This window comes from Brienomyrus brachyistius, chromosome 2 (assembly GCF_023856365.1).
Source record: "Brienomyrus brachyistius isolate T26 chromosome 2, BBRACH_0.4, whole genome shotgun sequence".
In the NCBI taxonomy this organism is placed as follows: domain Eukaryota; kingdom Metazoa; phylum Chordata; class Actinopteri; order Osteoglossiformes; family Mormyridae; genus Brienomyrus; species Brienomyrus brachyistius.
In genome coordinates, this window is record NC_064534.1 from 49,185,171 (window position 1) to 49,209,559 (window position 24,389).

Below are 24,389 nucleotides of genomic sequence, written 5' to 3' on the forward strand. Positions count from 1 at the left end.
GAATAATGTTTATTGGACCATGTAACAGTGCACGATATGAAAAATAATGGTATCAACTGAAAGTGAAATGTAATACATCCTAGCAGCTAGGTGGCGTTTGTTCGTTGCATAGTGTCGAAGTGTAAACGACTTCTGACTTGCACTTGGCTTGTTCATTGCAGTTTTTCCTCTATGCCAACGTGCTGTATGTAGTAAATAGAGGATCGTGTGCATGAACACAGTCTGAAGTCTTCTTTACTCGTTAGAAATTTATAAAGACAAATTTAAAATGTCTCTGAACGAGTCATTGCAGCGCCAATTAGAAGAGTGCAATCTACTTTTTTTAAATGCTGGGGGCGACATACATGTTAATGTCAAAACTACATTCCCTCTTTTCATCAAAAATCTGGGCGATTGCTTGAGGTAAAATGAAAAGTACAATTATTTGAAAGTTGTCAGATGTAGTAACGGAACATATCATGTATTATTTCATTCCGCCTGGCGGGATGAAAAGTATCATGACTGGATGGGTGAATCACCATTCTGTGGTTTATATGTGCAGGACCAATGTGAAGCGATGCAAGGAGAGAAACCTGGAAGAAGCTTCCAAGCTGCTCAAGAAAATATCGAAGAATCTGCTGGAGTCCCTAGAAATAAAGTACATGCTGCCTCTAACACAGTTAATCATCTCCATGCAGTTGGAAACTCTGCAGGTCTCCACAGTCTTCCGGAAACTGGACCAGGTTGGTGCCCGTTCCCCCTGGGCTAAATGTAACAGAAGCAGTGAATAAGTTTTTTTTTAATGTTTTTTTTTGTTTTGTTTTCCCAAACCACACCCAATAACAGATGATGCAACACTTCTCAGAGATCAACCATTCTCTCGTTTTCGAAGAGGTACAAAAGTGTTTGAAAGCTGTAATGGATTCGGAACAGGTACTCTGTCATTGACGTAGCCGCAAGTTGGTTTATCGAGTGTATTTCTGATGATATAGGTACGTTATAACCAGTTTATGTAATTTATGTTTGATGTCCAATAGATGTTGGAGGCGAAGGCACTTCAGACAGGTGAGTTTGACACTGACAGCTGATGTCTGGTGTAAAATACACTGTTATTTGTTTTTTTTCTTCAAATTTCCTGTGGTGTATGTGTGAAAATGGGCTCTCCGCAGTTGGCATGTTCCTGGAGGACAGCACAGTGGGCCGGGAAGTTCTGAGACAGGCTTTCCCCTCTTTGCTCCACAAAGTGGACCAGGCATTTTACAGCATCATGGAGCAGGAGCTCTTAAGAAATGGAGACGCGTGTTATAATGCTGTCAAGGTTGGTCAGGTGGTCTGTGACACCAGTATTATGTTTAGATTGACTAATAAAAGGACCTGTATGACGGAGGCTCACCATCCCAAATCCTGTACTCACAGGTGTGTCTGCAGATGTTCCAGCTGTTGCCTGAAGAGGTGACCCCTCTGGTGTGGAAGGATGGGGGCGCTGTCTCGCCTCTGCCAGACATTTTGAAGTACTTGATGGATATTATCCTAGGAGAGGTATTAATCATGAGCTTTTACTCATAATTTAGAATACATACATTAAGGGCTTCTGGGAATCATAAGAAGCTAGAACTGGATAAGGGGTCAGTTTGTTTTAAAAAAATATGTCAATATAATTAATATATAAAGTTTGATTGATAGTTGACAGTTCTCATTAAAATCAGTATAATACTGATGGCGCTGTAGGTGAGAGCAAGCTGGCTGTGATGGGCAGCCACCCATAACAGTACTCACAGCAGTGGGGGTTAAGGGCCTTGCTGAAGGACCCGCAGATGTGCCGAGGCTGGACTCAAACCAGCGACCTTCTGGTCACAGGCACAGAGTCTTAGCCCACTGAGCCACATGCTGCCCTCAATATTGCAGACGAATTCTTTAATTGGACAAATTTATCTAATGCATTATGTGTAACAGGGTCCTATATAGGTCAGCTACATAGGACATATGCTGTGATGTAAGCAATTGAATTTGAGATGTCATTTTGTGGGGGGATTATTGCATCTGTTTCCCTTGTTTCGTATCTGTGCCCAGAGCTCCTGCAGGGACACCCGCCTCCTGGCTGGCACAGCCATGGTCATGCTGATCAACACCTCCCCGACGGCTGAGGGCGGAGCCACAGCTGCGTGGAGCATGCTAGAGGTCACATGCCAAGGTCAGCCCGGTCAACAGCATCACCTTCGGTTAAAGGCTTAGGTTAAGAGGAAAGCATTGTGCTGTGGACAACATTACGAAGCATTCTGCTTTGAAATAAACTTTATCTACATGGTCAGTCTGGAATCAGATTTATAATTCAATTTACATTCCCAAAGTAATCTATCCTACTGTGTTAATGAATAAAATGTATAATTGTTGCTTTGGATGTTTAAAAAGTTCTGTTGGGCCACTTACTAAATAGGACACAGTTCCTCACTTTTAATTAATAGTGCTGCAGCATTTCTGCTTCACATATGAAGTGATATGATTAAGGTTAATAAATGTCTTTTATCAGAGCTACAGGAACTGCGTGTTGGGGAGCTGAGGGTACAGTGCAGGCCGGGGCAGGATTGTGTGGGGAGGCTGGCGGTGAGCAGGGGGCTGCTGTCATGCTGCCGCAAGGATGTGCTGCTCTGGGGCAGAGGCGGCAAAGAGGTACTGATTCTGTGCGGGGAGGGGTGGGGGGGCGAGACTATGCCAGTGACTGTGTAATATGGAGGGGGAGGAACATCTTAATATCATTCGGTAAATTACACACAAGCTAAAACAGGGTTCAGAAATGGAATAAACCCATACAAGGTCCAACTGCTATTTTAACGCTTTCGTTCTTGTGTTCCAGCTCCAACTTAGTGTTCAAAATTAAAAAAAGGTTAATTTGGTTCCTAATTTAGCCATATGTAATTAAATAGCAGGGGCCTGTACTGCGAAGTGGGGTTACTGGCTTATCGGGGTAATTTGTTAGATTTACATTAGTCTAGGCAAAATGTAAGTGAACGAATATGAAGTCTATTTAAACTGTGGTACCTTACAGGGAATTACAAGTTACCCCGATAAGCCAGTAACCCCGCTTCATAGTACAGGCCACAGGTTTTCAAACTTAATAGGCACAGTAGTTATGTGTGAACTTGTCTGATTTAGCTAGTTAACTAGCTGGTTCAATGAACTGCAGTCACTTACAGGACATAGCAGTTGATAATATGTTTGGGATCTTATAGATCTTTTGTTCATTTAAATAGGCCTTCAGATTTTCTTCAGTTATTGTGTCTCTCCGTTTGGTCCTAAATGCAGGATGATTCTCTCTTTCTTAGAGATGTCTGCTTCTGGAGGGGCTGTTCCCAATTGTTTCAGCTTTATGTGAGAAGAGCTTTGACTGTCACTACTACGTCTTTCAAGGTACAGTGAACCTGACCATTATCTGGGGTGTGGGTCTTTTGCCTGACTATGCTGTCTCTCTCATTGTTGACATCGACTTTTGACAGTGCTTGTACTGTGGCTGAGGCAAGTGAAGGAGTGCCTCATGGGGTTATGGGACTTGAAGAGTGCTCCCTTGCTGCTGGAGGACTCCATTCTGTGTCGACAGCTTGTCCAGGTCGTTTGGAACATCGCAGAAAGCCCTGTAAGTTTCAGAGCGGGGGTCACAGATGAGGTGCATGTCAGATAAGAGGGTGGTAGTATTAGTAGTACTTTATTGATCCCAAAGGAGATTCCAAAATAGGTATACTAAATGTTTGGAGTAATATAAATAATGTTATAAGGTGAGGACAGTTACACCAAATTTGTAACTGTATGGTGAAAAGACAATTATCTGTCAACTCTCTGTTTTGCTTCTCCATTTGAAAGGATACTTGGATGTTTAATTGCTCATGTTTAATTGTTAATGTTGTCACCTAATTGCTGATTAATTATTTTCAGTTTTTTCTCTATTTACTTTCACTATTTGATATTTAATATTGATTTGATTGTACCATAAATTTATTATCAGCAATTTGTGAAGTTAGGGCTGCTCCGGTTAACTTGGCTAACACTCAGTCAGAAAGGTCAGTTTATTGGGGGCTATCAGTACCCCGGGACTACAGCTGCCTCTGTCTCGGGTTTTGCACAGAGCCTCCTGGCTAACATGTCTGATGTAACCATCAGGTTGAAGGTGTGTCCGAGTCCGTGCACTGCTCCTTCCGCCTCCTGCTGGAGATTCTCGACCTGGAGCGGCGTCGCTTCCCAGAGACGGAGATGCGTCTGTACTCTTCCCTGCTGAGCTTTGTTGGTGCCCTGCCCTGGGAGGCAAAGGCCAAATACTTCCCTCTTTGTGCTCTTTTGCCGTATGTCGGCAGCGGCGTGGTGAGTAGAAGCTTCATGTGGCTTGAGAAGTGGATGTTAGTGAGAGATGATTACTTTAGCTCCTCCCCCTTCCCTCCCTCATGCATGTAGCTTAACTCTCTGACACCCTTTGGGAAGCAGGAGCGTGTTCTGAAATGCCTGCTCTGATGTCTGTTTGCTTCCTGGCTCTAGGTGTTTGAACGCTTCCCAGATCTTCCCCGGGATCTCCTGAAGTGCCTCTCCACCAATCACCTGTCTCCGAGTGCCTCGGAGACCTACAAGTCGCTGATCCAGCAGCAGAGGCGGGAGCTTTGTGCGGCTGTGGCCCCTGGGTCCTCCCCTTCAGAGCTGGAACTGGCAGAGATGTGGGCCCAGAGGTGGCAGCCTGCCCTTCTGGAGGCCTTGACCTCAGACATAATGCTTCTCCAGAGCAATGCCTCCAGTCACCTCCTGCCATGGACCCTGCGCACCTTCCCGGGAGCCTTTGAGATCCTCCAGGCTTCACTTTCTGGTGCCAGCACTGGTCATCTTCGTGCCTGGGCCTGCCTTGTGTGCAACTGGCGGGCGATGGGCAGATCCTGGTCCCTAGAGGAAGGCCTGTCCCAGGAGACCCTTCAGCTGGCTCTGGGCTCCCTGGATGACAGTGTGCGTCTGGCTGCGCTCGGCCTTCTGTGTGGGGGCCCCGGGACCCGACACCTCCCTTCGGCATTAGAGGTCGCTACCCTCAAGCAGTTCATCCCCCTCAACCTGAACAGCGAGTCGTCCCCCTTCCGCCAGCAGCTCCAGGCCATGGTGAAGAAGCTCCTGGTGCGTATCCGGGATGGCTGTCTGGCGTGCCTCCGGAAGGAGAGGAAAGGAGGTGGCAGAGACATTGGTCAGGAGATGGAGACGGACTCCCTGCTGAAGCAAGGAGTAGGTGAGACTAGGAACATATTTTTTATAATGAAATTTTTATGAATCAATGAACTGTGGGTCGATTTTTAGGTATATCATATATATTTAAGCTGGTATTTTTTGCAGGATTATGCCTATCTGTGGAGACTGGATCTTCGGCAGAATTCGTTAGGACTTTAGCTGATAACCTCTGGGTTATATATATTGACCGTAACGCAAACTGCTGTACAGCAATCTCTTGATGAGATCTCTACATCCATGGGGGGCTGGATGGACTGACTGTTGATGTGGTCTCTAATAATAATCATGATCATTTGCTGTGTAGTTTTATTTGGACAATGTGTCCACAAGCAGGTGTGGATGCCCTGGCTTTTTAAGTCTGTGCTGATCTTCCTCATGGCTGAATGATCTGAGTACGCGAGCCGGTTTACATGCCCCAAAAAGGAAGTTTATTGTCTCCTTCAGGACTTTAATGTAGGAGCATGCTGAGGGGTGGATCAGCTCAGAGCATCAATCTTTCTGACTCTGTTTCAGACCTTGTGGACTGGCTGGCTCGCCTCGCCTTCACATCCGTGGCACCGGGCCTCAGTTACCAGAGGAAGAAGACTGCCTTGCTGTTCCTCTCTGCAGTCCTAGAGACCTGCACAGACACCTGGAGCCCAGACAAAAAGAAGGGCCAGCCTCCAGGTGAGGGGGGGTGCAGGAGTGACCCATTTAGAGCCCGGGGGGGGGGGGGGGGGAGGAGGAGGATGCCCTCATGATGAAGCAGGAGCTCTATTTGTTTATTGTGGTATTTTAGCATTTGTGTGCAGTTGGGAACTTTATAGAGGGATCCTAATATAAATACTTTACTGCAACACGGAATTGAAGTAGTTGAACTCTACATGGATTTTTAGTGTAATTCATTAACAATTATAATTATGAAATGCAGCCCCTCCATGAATCGCCACTTTATAGTGGTGGAGGGGATTGTGTGTCTCTATGATCCTAGGAACTATATTGTTGGGGGGCAATTCCCTCTTGTAGGGTTTCCCAAGGCAAACCTAAGTGAGCAAGTGGCCAGATTAAGTGTGATTCAGAGCACTCCCCATGAAGACAAATAAAACAATGGACCATGTTATCCCGCTCGGATTGGGGAGAACAAGGCCTCATCCTGAAGCCAGGCCTGAAGGCGAGTGCCTGGTGGCCAAGCCCCAACCCATGGCTTTGCCCCCTTGTTGGCCCACCACCTGCAGGTGGAGCTCTGGGGGTTGTGTGCAATGTAGATCAGGCGGCAGTCGAGGGCAGGGACCTAGACGGACTGATCTTCAGCTACCAAAAATTGCTGTTGGCACATGGAATGTAACCTCTCTGGTGGAAAAGGTGCCTGAGCCTGGTGCGGGAGGTACGGAGATACCCACTAGATATAGTCGGGCTCACCTCAACACACAGCTAGGGCTCTGGAACAAAACTCCTGTAGAGGGGCTACACTCTATTTCATTCTGGAGTTGTCCATGGGGAGAGGTGCTGGGCAGGGGTGGGCCTACTTATAGCCCGCTGGTTGGGTGCCAATATATTGGAGTTCACCTCGGTGAATAAGAGGGCTGCCTCCCTTTGACTTTCAATCGGGGGAAGGGCTCTGACTGTTGTCTGTGCATAAGCCCCAAACGCCAGTCCAGAGTATCCGGCCATCTTGGAGACTGTGGAGGTTATGCTGGAAGGCTCCCCTTCTAGAGACTCCATTGTTTTCCTGGGAGACTTTAACGCTCACGTGGGTAATGACAGTGAAACCTGGAAGGGTGTCATTGGAAAGAATAGCTTGCCCAGGTGGAATTTGAGCAGTGGTCAGTTACTGGACTTCTTTGCTAACCACAGTTTGTCCATAACAAACACCATGTTCAAACATATGAGTGTTCATAAGTGCATTTGGCATCAGAGCACCCTAGGCCACAGTTCCATGATCAATTTTATAATTGTATCATCGCATCTGCATGTTTTGGGCACTCAGGCGAAAAGAGGGGCTGAGTTGTCAACTGATTACCTCCTGGTGGTGAGTTGGATCCCGTGGCAGGGGAAGAGACAAGATGGACCTGGTAGACCCAATTGCATAGTGAGGGTATGCTGGGCCCTTGTCCAGAAGATCTTTCACTCACACCTCTGGCAGCTGTGGCCTTAAGGTTGATGGTGCCTGTCACAGGGGCAATTCCCGAACCGGTGCTGGATACCAAAGGTAAAGGGAACTGTCAGGCTGAAGTAGGAAGCCTTCCAAGTTTGGTTAGCTTGTGGGACTCCAGAAGCAGCTGACAGGTAGCCGCAGGCTAAGCGGAAAGTGGCTTTGGCAGCTGCTGAAGCAAGAATTTGAGTGTGGGAGGAGTTTGGTGAGGCTATGGTTGGTCTTGAAAAGGTTCTGGAAACTCATTAGGCTACTCAGGAGGGGGTAGCAGGGCTTTACCCATGCTGTTTACAGCAGGGATGGAGAACTGTTGACCTCAACTGGGGATATAGTCAGGTGGTGAAAAGAATATTTTGGGGATCTCCTGAATTCCACTGATATGCCTTCCTTGGAGGAAGTAGAGCTGGAAGACTCAGAGGGGGACTTGCCCATCTCTAGGGATGAGGTCACTGAAGTAGTCATAAAACTTTTCAGTGGTAGGATTCTTGGGGTGGATGAGATTTGCGCTTTCTTGAGATTGCAAGTTCTTGAAAGCTTTTGATATTGTTGGGTTGTCTTGTCTCGGCTGACACGCCTCTTCAGCATTGCTTGGATGTCGGGGACAGTGACTTTGGATTAGTAGATTGCGGTGTTGGTCCCAATCATTAAGAAGGGGGACCGGAGGATGTGTTCCAGCTTCAGAGGGATCACACTCCTCAGCCTCCCTGATAAGCACTATACCGGTGTACTGGTGAGGAGGGTCCTCTAGTTGGTCAAACCTCAAATCTAGGAGGAACAATACAGATTCAATCCTGGCCATGGAACACTGGACCAGCTCTTCACCCTCACAAGGATACTGGAGGGTTCATGGGAGTTTGTCTAACCAGTCTACATGTGTTTCATGGACTTGGGAAAAGGCATACGATTATTTCCCTTGGGGAGTCCTGTGGGGGGTGCTTCAGAAGTATGGGGTCCGTTGTCGCGAGCCATCAGGTCCCTGTAAAAATGAAGTGAGAGCTTGGTTCGCACTGCCAGCAGTAAGTCTGATTCATTTCCGGTAGGTGTTCAACCCTGCCAGGGCTGCCCTTTGTCATAGATTTAGATCTGTTTACGTTGCCGGCCAGTGACCTTCAGCATGCACTGGGGCTGTTTACAGTTGAGTGTGAGGTGGCCAGGATGAGGATCGGCATCTCTGCGTCTGAGGCTATGGTTCTCGACCAAAAAGGATTTCCCTCTCTTGGTGAGGGATGAGTTACTGCCTTAACCGCAGGAGTTTAAATATCTTGGGGGCTTGTTCACGAGTGAGGGAAGAAGGGAATGGGAGATCAACAGACAGATCGGTGCATTGTAAGCAGTATTTCGATTTAGGATTTAATCGTAGATTTCGATTTACCAATTGATCTACATTCCTACCATTAATCTGAGCTCTGTGTAGTGACTGAAAGAACGATATTGAGGATACAAGTGTCAGAAATGAGTTTCCTTTGCATGGTGTCTGGGCTGAAACTTAGAGAGAGGGTGAGGAACTCTGACATTCGGTAGTGTTAAAGAAAAGCTGCTGCTCTTGCGCATCGAAAGGAGTCAGCTGAGGTAGTTTGGGCATCTATCTCGGATGCCTGCTGGGCAGCTCCCTAATGAGGTAGTTCAGACATGTCCAACTGGGAGGAGGCCCCGGGGCAGACCCAGGACACGGCTTCTCTCGGCTGGCCTGGGAACACCTTAGTATGGTTGATGAGAGGGAGGTCTGAGCATCCCTGCTTCAACTGCTGCCCCCCATGAACCAACCACAGATAAGCGGCGGATGATGGATGGATGAATATAAAATGTAGTTAAATCATAACTCTTCCGTTTACAGTTATGGGGTAATTCCATTTCTGTGTATTTTACATTTTTTGTCTTTTTTTTTTTTAGCTAATATGTCAGCCTTGATCACCTGGGCCAGATGCAGAGGATTGTGGGACTTCTTCTCTATGTCCAACCTTCTGGTTCTCATTACCTGCTTGGAGGATTCCACCAATGAGGTGAATGGGGAGTACCTGTCCTTATTTGGGCGTATTTATTAGCAGTGGTTAGATGGACTAAACAGGAGCATGTTTTCTGTAATTGAGAAGGTCTGGGGCTTTAACTGCACAATTCAATTCAGTTGTGTTTGTACTGTGTATTTTCACAACATTACACTGGCTCAAAGTGCTTTACATTATCCCTGCCCAATGCTGCCAGAAAGTAAGTCAGAGGTGATAGTGGCAAGGAAAATTTCTCTAGTAGGGAGGAACTAGACTCAAAGTGAGAGGCCATTCTCCTTGGCTGGTAGAGAAAGTCAAATGAACAGAGTCCCGATTTTTTTTTTTAAGCTGCAATTTGTTAAATCTGGGTATAAATGCAAGATCACAGGCAAGAAGGCAGACAGGAGAGTCAAGGATAGTAGGGATGTTGCAGGTAGGCAGGACACCCTGGGGGCAGGGTAAAAAAGGGCAGTAGCCAAAGCACAGTCATGGCCAAAAGTTGTGGTAGTGACACAAATTTTGTATTTTGCAAATTTTGCTACTTCAGCTTTTTTAGATAATTTTTGAAGAGTATCTGTGATATAATGAAGAACAATTATAAACATTTCATAAGTTTCAAAGGCTTTTATTGGGAAATACATGAATGTTATGCAAAGAGCCTTCTTCATAACATCTGCAGTTCACTCTGGCATGCTGGATATCAGCTTCTGAGCCAAATCTTGACTGATGGCGATCCATTCTTGCCTTAAGAACATAAGAAATTTACAAACGAGAGGAGGCCATTCGGCCCATCAAGCTCGTTTGGGGAGAACTTAACTAATAGCTCAGAGTTGTTAAAATCTTATCCAGCTCTGATTTAAAGGAACCCAGGGTTTTAGCTTGCGCTACACTAGCAGGAAGACTATTCCATACTCTAACTACACGCTGTGTATAGAAGTGCTTCCTCAAATTCAGTTTAAAATGTTCTCCTGCAAGTTAGTGCTTGGAGTTGATCGCAATTTGTGGGCTTCTGCTTGTCCACTTACTTTTTAAGGACTGACCATGGGCTTCTCAATGGGATTAAGATCTGGGGAGTTTCCTGGCCACGGATCCAAAATTTCAGTATTATGATCTCTGAGCCACTTCATTGTCACTTCTACCTTGTGACATGGTGTATGGGCTGCTATTTGTGCCACTAGAACCTGAATATGAATAGTGTATATTTGAATCTGCAGTTGTTGCATTAAAAAACTGAATTTGAATTTATTAGTTTGAATCCCAATTCCAATAACTTGAAACTCCTTTTATCCTACCTGGAAAATGTAACGCTCTATACTTACAAGTTCACTTCTCCCAGTTCAATTTCAGTTCTCACAAATCAGTTTCAATTTATTGAGACGAACAATCCGGGTCCTTGAGGAAACGTAATGGACCGCAGGTTCACAACGCAACTCATTTACACATTTACGACAGTCCTGCAGGTCGGGGTAAAGTGGAGGCGTGTGCTGGGATGTCGCAAGTGCATTACCTTATGATATATATGAGAATAAGCTTTATGTACACAAGCGATAGCATAAACATTAACCGTAGCTCTGGTTAGTATGGTAGTACATGTGGTTAAATGAACGATTTCTGGCACTGCTAGTTTATGTTAATATGGTAGACTAACGCAAAACTAGCTATGGATATGAATTTTACTTCTAGTTTAGTTTAAGTTACGGCTTGCCTGTTCATCTCATGTGGCTTTCTAGCAGTGCTTATGCTAAATATCTTTTCAAATATTCATCTCGCCGATATGAGGCAGAAGTCAGTATTAATTTCTAATATGCGAGTATGGAATAGTATTTAGCACTTCATAATGCATAGAGAATGTAATCATTGGGACACTATAAGAAGCTGATGTAAACTGCAGAGAGTGACTGTGTAAACCTTCAGAGAATGCAGACCAATTACTGCTGTGCACATTGTGACGAGGATAAATGCAGTTTCAAGTTATTGGAATTGGGATTCAAACTAATAAATTCAGATTCAGTTTTTTAATGCAACAACAGCAGATTCAGATGGATACACTATTCATACGCAGTTTCTAGTGGCACAGATATCACCTATAGTGGTTCTCCATCATGCTGGGATACACACAGACCTCAGACAGGTCTTCATCAGAGTCTTCATTCATCAGTCTTCTGCTGCCTGGTGCTTGTACTTCAGAAGACTGGCTGCTCTGATTTCTCTGACGAAGTCCCCTTCCAACATGTTTGTAATTATTCTTCAGTATACCATAGAAACACATAAAAATAACATGCCGAGGCAGCAAAGTTCGCACAACACAAAATTTTTGTGACTTCCAAAACCTTTGGCCATGACTGTAGAGGAAACTAGAGGTAGAGCAAACAGTTAGGTGAGTGCAATATGTAAGTTCTGGCAGATAGAGCTATGGCAGCATAAGTAGGAGGGAATGCAGGCATGGGGAGTCCCTGAAATGTCAGCACTCCAATTCCACAAGGGATTGTCAAGCTAGAGTGACAGACTGACAGTTCAGTTTATCCAAATCCAGTGGCACCAATCTCCACCCAGCTCTACACCTCACACTATAGGTCTAACTGGGAGTGAGCAGTTAGCTACGTACAGCTAAAGCTAGAGTTCCTGTACGCAGCACTACACAAGTGTGTCTCTGTAGGAGAATGCTCTACAACCTGCCATATTTGTAATTCTTTCTGCTCTAGGCACTGGTCTGTTTGTGTAATGCTGTTCTGGGCGTAAGTGTCTTCTCTCCGTGTTAAACCAGCCAATCGCAGAGCTGATGTGGTGATTCTCTGTAGATCCGCGAGATGGCCTCTGAGTTGATCCTGAAGTTCTTCCCCCTGGGTCTCCCTGAGGAGCTCAGCCGTGCGTTATTGAAGAGGGCTCAGGTGCTCCTGTGCAGCCCACGTGTGCAGGAGGCGCAGACAGGGGCACTCCTCACCAAGGTCCTCCTTCAAAAGTAAGGAGCGCTCCCCCTAATTTTAACAACAACGAGGTATTAGTTAAGTTCTCCCCAAATAAGTTTGATGGGCCGATTGGCCTCCTCTCGTTTGTAAATTTCTTATCTTGTTATGTTCTTAGTTACAGCAGGGGTTTATCTACGGTGGTTATGATGCACCCATTTATTCTCTCTCCCCGCTCCCTGAAGGTCCCAGGACATCTCCATGGTGTTACAGGAGGGATTCCACCAGGCTGATGGGTCCAGGAGTTCCCAGGAGGTGAAGACGGCGGCTATGGTCCAGTACCTGCTTGGGGAGCTGGACCTCCATTACCTGACTGCTCGGACGGACATGCTGCTGGCTGCCAGGACCAGGCCCATTCACGGTGAGACTACAGTAGCTAATCTTCTTGCGACAACTTTGGGTTCTCTGTGTGCTATTCTGAAAGGCCGTATCACCGACCTGGTCACTTAGGCTTGTCCCATCATCCACAGGTATCCTCTCCGCATTGCAGAGATGCCTTCTGGAGAGCCCACGTGCCCCACTTCCGCTGCAGGGGGCAGCATTGAGCCAAAATGTGATGGCCACCATACTGAGTTTGCTGGAGAAAATTACCCACCTTTTACTAGGTATCCTGTATGGGGACAAGGCTGACTGTACAGAGGAGGAAGGTATCCCATCTTTTTGAAGTCTGAAGGTCTTTTGGTTTTAAAGTCTGGGGTTTTTACAGTTTCTTGCGAAGTAGATTGGGGACAGTAGATGTGTAGATTTAAGTCTGCTACCTATAGCAAGTTAAATTAATCTGTTCTGAGGTTCAGGGACATTATCTTTTTTAATGGAACGTGAGCATCTTGCTAACATATTGGTGTCCGTGCTGCACATTTAGAATAGTGCTGTTGTTCCTGTTAGAAAGGTCATTGCCCCTCTTCCTGTTAATCTCAGAGGCTCCGCCTTCCTTCTGCGCCATGGGAAATGCCATCCGGACTGTGATCGCCCAGGGCGGCGGGCAGGAGGGTGAGGGGCAGGGGGAGGAGTGCGTGCTGCTGTCGGAGGAGCACAGCCTGGTGCTCACCTGCTGCTGGGTCTCCTTCAAGGTGAGCACAGATGGAGAACCATCTGGAACTCAAAGCTTCTCATTAATAAATGTATTTCTGCACAAGGAAAGATGACTGTGACAAATCCGGCTGTGTGTTTGACTAAATTATGCATCTTCTCCAGAGTCAACAGTAATATAAGGGTCTGTTGACAGCATTTAAAAAAAAAAAAACACACATTTTTCTTAGTTGCTGAAATATGGTATTAAAGTTTGTTTCGTTTAAAGTTCTAACTTTGAGTAGGTTGTGCTTGAAATGTGTTTCGCTTTCTCTTGGAAGGAAATTGGGATTTTCTTAGGCGGCCTGGTTGAGATGGTTTTGGTGGAAAGCCGAGGAGGAGAGTGCCCTCTGAGTACTGAGGACCTGAAAAGGGTGGCAAAGATTTTCCGGGACATCCTGCTGAAATGTCGCCACTGGGTAAGGAGCCCGTGCCCCTTCTGGCCAGCCAGCAGTCAGGATTCTTTGTGAAACGCATAGACTGAAAGGGCGAAGGTGGAGCAGATGGCGAGAGGGTGTGTGGGGACAAAAGTGAGGGTTTGTGTATGTGGGGGCAGGCATGTGTGTGGTTGGACGTGTGTGTGTGTGGGGGGGGGGGGAGTGACCCCAAGATTGTGACGTGTGATTTCGTTGGGTTGTGCAGGTTGGCCCCGCAGTGTTGGAAGTAGAGAGATGTTGTTGTTTATGTTGGAATGAGGGAGATATCGTGTACGCCATCCATCCATCCATCCATCCATCCATCCATCCACCTTTAAACCACTTATCTTGGGAATTTCCTGTAGTCTCCCCCAGTTACCCATTCCTAGTTTTTGGGTGGCGTCTGGAGTACCAAACTTGAAGGTTTTGCATTAAAAGTGCTTCTCCCCTCTTACTGATCCTATATCCTATGTGTGTCCTACCCCCCCCCCCCCAGGGTGCTGTAGAAGGTTGCTGCTGTGGTTTAACCAGGTTTTGTGCCACCCTCTTGGGCAGCTCTGACACGGAGCTGCAGCCGATCCCAGGCCTCCTGCTGGAACAGGTATGCTGCCCTCCCTTCCCACACACACACACACACACATACACACACCAGCCCTTGCTTACAAACAGCAGTCCTGCCAGCTCCTCACTCCAGGTGTGTCTTCCCCATTTCCCCATTCCTAGTAGGAAACTTACATGTAGGTTCTTGCTGTAGCTCGACTTATTTTTCATAATTTATTTTTAGTAATAAACTGAATTATTGGAGCAGGTTCAACTGAAAAGCAGTAGACGCACAGTTTGATGGAAATAGAATCCGAAGTCCCCATCTTCCAGAGACCTGGCCACTTTTGACCCCGGCTGGAGAGATGGGCCAGTCAGAGATGCAGCTCCCTTTCCTCTCGTAGGTGCTGGCGGTGCTTCAGGGGCGCAGTGCCACCTCTGTGACCAGGCGGGCGGCTGGCCTACCCATGCTGGTGCTGTGCATTCTGTCAGCAGAGGAGGCGGGCAAGGCCAGGCCCTTGCTGGCCCACACCATGCAGGTTCTGCTGGAGACAGCTGGTCGGCCCGTGTCTGACAACTGGGACCAGACACTAGACCTTCCACAGGTTTGTTCTTCCACAGACCCATGTGCACCTATACACACACACGCAGGCACATGCACGTTAGGTAATCATATCTTTTTGGCGACCGCTCATTCATTTCTATGAGAAAAATGCTAACGCTAACTATGACAACCTTAACCCCTACCCAGCCCTAACCATAAGTAACTAAGCAAAATACAAGAGTTTTTTCATTGCAGTCACAGATTTTTATTAAATTGAGTTTTACCTGCCAGTTTCCTGGTCCCCATAAGTGAAAAAATGGGTATTCATCACATTGTGGGGACATTGTGTCCCCATAAGGTAAGGTATACCCACACACACACACACACACACATACACACACAGAAATGCACGTCATACCACACCCATGATCACTTGCCTCTCAGATGCTTGGCTGAACAGTACTTGAACATTGTGGTGCTGCATTTCATGCAGAATGTATTCTGTTTTAACTATGTTAATCAATGTTCAGATGCAATTTGCATTAATTAACAGGTGTACCTAATATACTGGGCACCTAATATACTGGGTATATCATTATGCTATACTTCACATTATTGACACAGATACTTTTACACAAATGTGAATAATTAACGAGATCGGTCCAGTAGCAAAGTAGAGCACTGATCATACGTTAGGTCTGGATTTGCGGTCCATTTCTCCTGTCTTCCTCTCTCTACCTCCTACTGTCCAATCCATTCCTGTTTCTCTGACTGTCTTTTCTTCTGTCTGTCCATCCTTCTGTCCTTCTTGTGTCTCTCTGCCCTTACTCCTTTTGTCCCCACCCTCAGGTTGGCGCAGTTCACACTCTGCAGGCACTAGTGCGTGGTTCTGGGTTGGGTGTGGCCATATTCCAGTTCGCCTCCTCCGTTGCCATCCTGTCTCTGACACTCCTGAGCTCCCCCTGCTGGGCGATGAGGAATGCTGCATTACAGCTTTACAGTAAGACACTGTCACCTTGCTCGCTCCCACCCCCCTGCCGTGCTGACCTCCCACTACCAGCCTCCCCCCACCCCTGTCCCTCCGAATGTGCTTCCCAAAGGTTTATTTCTTGCTTATAAAAGAGATCAGGTACTTGGGAGGCTAATACGGGCTATGGGAGGCACAGTAACCCGGGGTAGCACTGTGGCGTCACACCTCCAGGGTTGGGGGTTTGAATCCCAGTGGTGTTTGTATGTCTTCCTTCCTAAACTGACATTTATAGACATGAAGTTATTTATAGACATTGGCATCTCTGAACTGCCCATAGTGTGTGTATATGTACACACGTGGACAAAATTGTTGGTACCCTTCAGTCAATGAAAGAAAAACTCACAATGGTCACAGAAATAACTTTAATCTGACAAAAGTAATAATAAATAAAAATTCTATGAAATTTAACTAATAAAAGTCAGACATTGATTTTCAACCATGCTTCAACAGAATTAATAAAAAAAAAAAAACTCATGAAACAGGCCTGGACAAAAATGATGGTACCCCTAGAAAAGACTGAAAATAATGTGACCAAAGGGACATGTTAATCCAAGGTGTGTCCACTAATTAGCATCACAGGTGTCTACAATCTTGTAATCAGTCAGTGGACCTATATATAGGGCTCCAGGTAGTCACTGTATTGTTTGGTGACATGGTGTGTACCACACTCAACATGGACCAGAGGAAGCGAAGGAAAGAGTTGTCTCAGGAGATTAGAAAGAAAATTATAGACAAGCATGTCAAAGGTAAAGGCTATAAGACCATCTCGAAGCAGCTTGATGTTCTTGTGACTACAGTTGCACATATTATTCAGAAATTTAAGATCCATGGGACTGTAGCCAACCTCCCTGGACGTGGCCGCAGGAGGAAAATTGATGACAAATCAAAGAGACGGATAATACGAATGGTAACAAAAGAGCCCAGAAAAACTTCTAAAGAGATCCAAGGTGAACTTCAAGCTCAAGGAACATCAGTGTCAGATCGCACCATCCGTCGTTGTTTGAGCCAAAGTGGACTTCATGGGAGACGACCAAGGAGGACACCATTGTTGAAAACAAGTCATAAAAAAGCCAGATTGGAATTTACCAAACTAAATGTGGACAAGCCACAAAGATTCTGGGAGAATGTCCTATGGACAGATGAGACAAAAATTGAACTTTTTGCCAAGGCACATCAGCTCTATGTTCACAGACGGAAAAATGAAGCATATCAAGAAAAGAACACTGTCCCTTCTGTGAAACATGGAGGAGGCTCTGTTATGTTCTGGGGCTGCTTTGCTGCATCTGGCACAGGGTGTCTTGAATCTGTGCAGGGTACAATGAAATCTCAAGACTATCAAGGGATTCTAGAGAGAAATGTGCTGGCCAGTGTCAGAAAGCTTGGTCTCAGTCGCAGGTCATGGGTCTTGCAACAGGACAATGACCCAAAACACACAGCTAAAAACACCCAAGAATGGCTACGAGGAAAACATTGGACTATTCTAAAGTGGCCTTCTATGAGCCCTGACCTCAATCCTATTGAGCATCCTTGGAAAGAGCTGAAACATGCCGTCTGGAAAAGGCACCCTTCAAACCTGAGACAACTGGAGCAGTTTGCTCATGAGGAGTGGGCCAAAATACCTGCTGAGAAGTGCAGAAGTCTCATTGACAGTTACAGGAATCGTTTGATTGCAGTGATTGCCTCAAAAGGTTGTGCAACAAAATATTAAGTTAGGGGTACCATCATTTTTGTCCAGGCCTGTTTCATGAGTTTTTTTTTTAATTAATTCTGTTGAAGCATGGTTAAAAATCAATGTCTGACTTTTATTAGTTAAATTTCATAGAATTTTTATATATTATTACTTTTGTCAGATTAAAGTTATTTCTGTGACCATTGTGAGTTTTTCTTTCATTGACTGAAGGGTACCAACAATTTTGTCCACGTGTGTATGTGGGCCAGGTACACATTGCATTGTGGAGACCAAATGTCCCTATAATGTGGTAGAAACCTGTTATTTTGATGTGCTGGAGACCATTTCCCACAAGGGGAAATTACGTTTTTTAAAAATCTAACTAAACGAAAAATGCCAAATGATTTGTTTTGTATTTTGTTTGGTACATATGGTTATGGTTAGGGTTGAGTAGGGGTTAAGGCTGTCATAAGTTGGATTAGGGTTATCCCCATAGGAATGAATGGGGAGTCCCCACAAAGATATAGATACCTAATCTGTTTGTGTGTGTTTGGATGATATTACATATACTGTGAATGCAAGCAAAAAAGTAAAAAGGCCAAAAGTCTCATATTTTGTTTGGTTACTTATGGTTAAGGTTAGGGCTGGGTAGGGGTTAAGCTCATCATGTTGGGATTAGAGTTTTCCCCATAGAAATGAATGGAGAGTCCCCACAATGATATAATTACAAACCTGTGTGTGTGTGTGTGTGTGTGTGTGTGTCCTGACTGCCTAGGATAGGCTTTAGGCTACCCCAGAATTCTGCCAGGGACATGCAGTTTGTACATTAAGCCTAGGCCATTTCCTGTTATTAATTTAATTAAGAAAGATTTAAAGTGCCTGGATAGGAATTACATGATCTGAATCGATGTCTGGTTGCCATCACTGTTCCAGATGCCTTATGCTCACGCATGTTGGGCCAGCGGCCAAGCAGTGATGATGGATTGGTGCATCATGGGATGTCTCCCCCAGCCTTCTTCACCCACTACCCCGCCTTACAGCCCTTCCTTTTGGGCGAGTTGCAGGGGGCAGCCAGTGAGCTCCTGGGGGCCTCTGGGGAAGCCCGACTTCACCTGCACCCCTCTTTGTTCCCTGTCCTAACCCTCCTGGCTAAGCTGCAGCCGGGAGTCCAGGATCGCACACAGTAAGTGGGAAAGGGGCCTTTTCAAACCTGACCACTCCAATATGTTGAAAATAAGGCAATTGTCTTTCAACAACCCCCCTCAGGAGTTTGTCAGACTTCCAGATGCCTCTGCTACAGCTGGCTGGAAGCCCCATGTACCACGTTAGAGTGATGGCATGTAGAGCCTTGGTTGCCATGACACCTCCTGTGGAACACATGAACACTCTGCTGGGATTGGCCAGACAACTGCCTGACCCTGATGACCCCTGCTGCCACAACCGCCTGCACGGGCAGCTGCTGCAGATGAGTGCGCTTCTGGGGAGGGCTGCAGTCAGGTGTGTGTGGAGAGGAACAGGGGCATTCATGTCAAATGTATTAACGTTTGTGTTCTGTGGTAAGGATACGTGTAAGTAATAAGACATGGTGAATTCTTTATTTTGCAGTGACAACCTGAAGGTCCTGTACCAGGTGGTGGAGCTCTTTGAGTCCAAATGGTGGTTGGTAACCTCAACCCAGAGGTGCCCCCTTATCCGGTTGACCTACCTGCAGGTTCTGCACCACCTGAGGGAGTTCTGCTCACCTGGATTCTCAGAGCAGCTTCAGGCTGAACTTCTCCTGCAGTTGCTTAGTCCCACCCAGGAGCAGCTGGTAGGGAACCTGTCTCTCCATCTGACCCCATCATATAACAAGAGCAGTAATGTGTTTCATTGCTTCCTTCTGTCTGGAATTATTCCTAAATGAGTGTTGATGGTTACTCCTTACACCAGTAATTTATTCTGAATTTGGAAATGCATATGCAGAAATTAAATAATGGAAGTTAAATAATGTATCTCCTTAACCATTACAGCCAGTCTTAAAATCTGATTTTATTCTCTGTTAAGCGTAATGTAATGGGTTGTGGTTTGTACTGAAGCACTATCTTTATGGTGAAACAGCATTGTCTCACTTGGGGGGATTTAAATCACACCTGTGCAGGTGGGTTCCTCTTCCTTCCTTCAAAACGCTGCTCGCTTCCTGTTCGAAGAGACTGTGAGACTGGGTGACATGCGGTCGGTGGCTGAATTGTGTGAGAACTTTCCAGAAGAGGGTACCGATGTGCAGCTTGCATTGGTCAGGTGGATACTGGAGGATCAAAGATGGAGAGGAACCAGCATGCATCAAGTTCTGCAGACAGTCCTGCAGGTAACACACCAGCATTAGATGGGAATATGAAATGACTGGGCTGGGAACCACAACCTTTTAAGTGAATGCTGCTACAGAACACCGTGTAAGAAATCATAAGTAGATAAGAAAAATTCACATCGTGGTGGGGGGGATAAAGTTTAATTTCCTTCCTGTTACAACAAAGGCGTTTTGTATTTTCAGCATTTGATTTACGTATACTAATAACGAAGGCCTTTTCCACTAAAACAAAGATAGGATTTCCGTCTTTTCAGTAAGGCGTTGATTCCAGTCAGTATACAAATGACTGTAATAAAATTAAGCAAACGTCATGCCGGTCATGTTTAGATTTTTATGAGAATCTGAAAATGGCTTAGATTCAACCTCAGAATATAAGGGATTTATTTAGATTGTATGTCTGTTAGTCAGTAGAGTTGTAGCTCTTTTAGTCGGTAGGTTTTCAAACCTGAGAATAATATGGACTGAAAGCAGGTTGCAGAAAAAGAACAGAAGCTGCTTATCAGCTTTTGCAGTGGTTCTTCATCTTTCTTTGGCTCTGTCATAGTCACAAATAACAGTTGTGTTTTTCCCAGGCCAACTTGAAGGCAGCACTGTTGAGTGGGAATGTTGAGTACAGAAAGACATACCTGGCAGCTCTGTTGGCCACGCTGACCCCTGCAGACCCCCTCACCCTTCAGCGGCCGGCCTCGCTTCAGGGGGCTGAGCTGCTCCTGGAGGTTCTGGAGAGTGGCGCTGGTGGTCCGGAGCTCCTCTCCCAAGCTCTCGCTGCCCTCAGCCTTTTGCTGGACATCAGGTCACTGCTTCCCTGCTAGTCTGTAATTCTGTGGTCATGCTATACATTCAAGGAAACCATCAAAACTCTCCATTCCTTAGGAACAATCATTTGATTAGGCAGAACACCAAAATACAGTCTTTTCTCTCATGAGTCTGTGATAATCACTCCTCTGTCTTTAGTCCCTCTGTGATAGTCATCCCTCACTCTGACAATCATCTCTTGCTCTTTACTCCTTCTGATACTAATTATCCCTCTCTCTCCTTTCCTTAATCATTACTCCCTCTTCTTCCTTTATCTGTGATAAATCATCTCATCGTTCCTTCTGTACTAACTGTCCTTCGCTCGTCAATCATCGTCCTGTGATGACATCCCTCGCTCCCATACTTCTGCACTAATTGTCTCTCTCTGTCTCCGCCTTCAGCTCCGAGTCGCCGCTGACTGACCGCTGGTGCCGTCAGCTGGAGAAGTACAGGGTCCCGGAGGCCCCTGAAGTCCTGAGGCTGGCCTGTGCTCAGGCCGTGCGGTTAGCTGGCCCCTCTCTCTTATGTTCCTGTGTGGGCGGAGGCTCTTCCAGTTCAGCACTGAGTGTTAGGTTAGTAGTGCTACTCATTTTACCAATCAGCACTGAGGACACTTCATGTCCTCTCAGCCCGGTCAGAGCTAAGGCTATTTTTTATTTCATGGCATCACCAGATTGGTCTGTTACACCCTCGAACTCAAGGCTTCCAGCCATTGAGCTGGGGGCAGTGTAGCTCAGCTGGCTAAGCCTCTGTGCCTGTGACTGGAAGGTTGTCAGTTCAAGTCTTGCTGTTCTTGTTATTATTATTATCATCATGAAATGAAGATGCACCCTTGCATTGCTCCGGACAGCCTTTGTAGGTAAACATGTTCCTATGTTTTCTGTCTATGTTATGTTATGTCCCTTAACAAAAGTCATAAACTATAAAATGGGTACTTTACAAATCTGTCTTGTCACTTAACAGAAAATACTGGTTTTAATTAATACGGTGATGTCATACAACGAAGACTGTGATTGGTTAAAGAAGAGAAAAGCAGGCCCCCCTCCTTTTTGATCCAGGGACACGTGTCAAACTGTGCGTGACATTGCACAGAATCCCAGAATTCAGAGCTATAAGAATCAGAAATTCAGTTAGTGTCTCACGGGGAAACAGATTGTACCTGGTTTATTTTGTAAAGAAAAATGCCAGACGAAGGCATACTAAGGATAAAAATATCATAATTTGCAATATTTGCTTTAGTTTATTGAAGGCTAAAATCTTAAGATATATCATGTTAATTGCATTTTCACAGGTTGTCAGACTTATCTCTTTTTAGAGCCGTTTGCCAAATAGGTTTTAGATTTTAAATCAGTCACACTATTAAAATATGAGACATTCTCATGAACTAGAAAATTTTAAAAAGTGTTATGGTGAAATACAGTGTTTGTTTTTCGTAGAGTAATTGACATTAACTTTTTAGGCATATTAAAATTGTCATTTGTTTCAGTTATTTGATGATTTCTTTTTTAACCATTTCTCCCAAATAAGAAGCCAAGAAATAGGAATACAAAACCTTGTTTATCGCAGAAATAAATGGTAGCACGGTAGCAAATCTTGATTAACTACCCCAAAGGCAAAATCGACAGTTTAGACAATGAAGTAGATACCGGGTCAGCCTGACATTTTATTCCCGTCGCATTAAAAATTATTTATTTGGCCGCCTCCTGCCTGCCCAGGTTGATCAGCACCGGCCTCCACCTTCTGAATGACGAGGACCAGCGGGTTCGTGCTGAAGCCGCCTGCTTTGCGTCGGCAGTGGGCCAGCTCCGGGCGGGACAGCCTGGGGAGAGCTGCGTTCAGGTGCAGGCCACCCGGGGGCTGCTGCTGCTCCTCAATCTGCTGCTGGAGGAGCTGTGGGACGGCCCCGAGACCCTGGAGACTCTGCTGCTGCACCTGCCGGAGCTGGAGCTCGGCGCTGTGCTGAGCAGCATGCGGGGATCTGGGTGAATGTCTCACACGCGATCGCGCTCCTCCTTTCACAGACCTGCCGTCTTTTCGCTTCTTTTTTTAAAGCTTGATCTTTTCTAGGCATTGCAGTCTGTACGAGCAGGACGAGGCGAATGTGTTTGCTGAGCCGGCAGCAATGTCGGAGCTGCTGCTCCCCTATCTGCTTCGACTGGCTGACCGATACCCACAATGCTCGTCTCTCCGTGTTTCCATGGCACTCTGGGTTAGGGAAAACACTGGGCCTGTCTTGGAGAACGTCTCCCTCTGCAAACAGCTCAACCCAGGTATTCCTTTATTTTCCCTTTTCTTATTAGCCTAATCATGGGCTGTTTACTTACAGTCATGGGCTTGTGCTGTTGCCAGCAGTTAAATTTAGGGTGAGGTTCGGGCTTTTAGTTAAGTTTGCCAGTGCAAGACCTGTCCAGTTCTTATAGCCTTAGGAAAAATACATATACTGCCTTCCACCAATAAAATGTTTTTTTTTCTGTATAAACTGTAAAATGTGGAGGGGAAAATTGTTTTTAGATGAAGTATGATGGTCAAAAATAGGTGATAAATGACTAAATGATCTGAGCTACTCTAACCCCGTGCAAAGACATTGTGTGTGCATGCATGTTAGAGTTAGTTTGCGGGAGCTTTAAGAAATGACTGAGAATTTGTGTTTGTCAGCAAGTTTTAGTAATTGTTACTATTTGGGTGAAATTGAAGTCCATGCAAAATGCCTACAAATCTTGATGTAGATATATTTGTTCATGGATGTGTGTGTGTGTGTGCGTCTGTGTTTGAATGCATTTCTTAGTAGATGTGCTTAAATGGAGAAACAGGTGTGTCTGTGTTAAAATGAGTGTGAAATAAGGTAAGAAGCTGGAGCTCTTGGCTTTGTCGTTTCCGGCAGCTGATTCGGGCTCCTGGCTGCGTCTCCTGGCCGAGCCACGCTTCCACGGGGCCCTGTGCGGCCTCTTTGTCAGGGCCGGCTTCCTGCTGCGTCTCCTGGACACATGTGAGGATCTGCGGCCACTGTGTGACCCCTGTGACCTCCGCACGGACTTTCGTATCGCCCACGGCCTCCTCCGTCGCGGCGGTGTCCTCCTGCCCGCCGGCATCCCCTTGGCCCTTGGGCTGGAGTGATCGTCGGGGCAGCCACTTCCCGCGCTGCTTGGAATCTTTGGCTCACAAAGAGAGACCGTTCGCCTGTATAATTACCACACAAGTCTGAACAGGAATGGTACTTTTTGTACAGTACAGCTCTTGCAGCCTTATTGCTAAAATTTTCGTGTGACTACGTCAATGAGCTTGAGTACTATGGGATTTAAACGATCAGGTTGGCCTTTTTCTTCCCAGACCTGATTTTTGAGAATTGCACCTTTTTGTAATTGCAGTGATTTTTAAAATGTTCTTTTAAATTGGAATATATTTATTTGTTGTTTTTTTTTTTAAAGAAAAACCATTTCAGCTGAGTGTTATTGTAATAAAAAATGATCTATTCATATCCTTTAAGCTGCACGTATGTTTCATATTCTTCAATCCTAAAGGTGATGCGAAAGTCTGTTCACTGCTGTGCTGTGCTTAGTGGACAGAAGAACCTGAACAAAACCCACCACAGAAAGGAGGGTTGCATCTGCCTCAGACTGGTTCAGACCGCTTCTCCTGTTCTCGCCTGTCCTGAAGGCTGCTGGGCTGCAGCATTGCCAGTGCCCACTG

The 24,389-nt window shown here is 45.8% G+C and overlaps 1 protein-coding gene across 1 annotated transcript; it reads left to right on the plus strand.

Moving 5' to 3' along the window:
- The first annotated feature begins 168 nt into the window (after positions 1 to 168).
- si:ch211-225b11.4 (thyroid adenoma-associated protein homolog) lies at positions 169 to 24,171 on the plus strand. The gene is made up of 31 exons (XM_048981363.1): positions 169 to 402; positions 542 to 722; positions 826 to 912; positions 1,017 to 1,044; positions 1,149 to 1,297; positions 1,396 to 1,518; positions 2,050 to 2,170; positions 2,507 to 2,646; positions 3,300 to 3,384; positions 3,471 to 3,607; positions 4,129 to 4,326; positions 4,498 to 5,221; positions 5,734 to 5,886; positions 9,242 to 9,351; positions 12,132 to 12,292; positions 12,482 to 12,657; positions 12,767 to 12,943; positions 13,215 to 13,366; positions 13,646 to 13,783; positions 14,277 to 14,381; positions 14,725 to 14,925; positions 15,714 to 15,864; positions 18,497 to 18,746; positions 18,830 to 19,060; positions 19,169 to 19,373; positions 19,701 to 19,907; positions 20,480 to 20,700; positions 21,104 to 21,274; positions 22,418 to 22,684; positions 22,770 to 22,972; positions 23,584 to 24,171. The coding sequence occupies exons 1-31, from the start codon at positions 269 to 271 to the stop codon at positions 23,814 to 23,816; spliced, it is 5,619 nt and encodes a 1,872-aa protein (XP_048837320.1). The 5' UTR covers positions 169 to 268; the 3' UTR covers positions 23,817 to 24,171.
- The last annotated feature ends 218 nt before the right edge of the window (positions 24,172 to 24,389 follow it).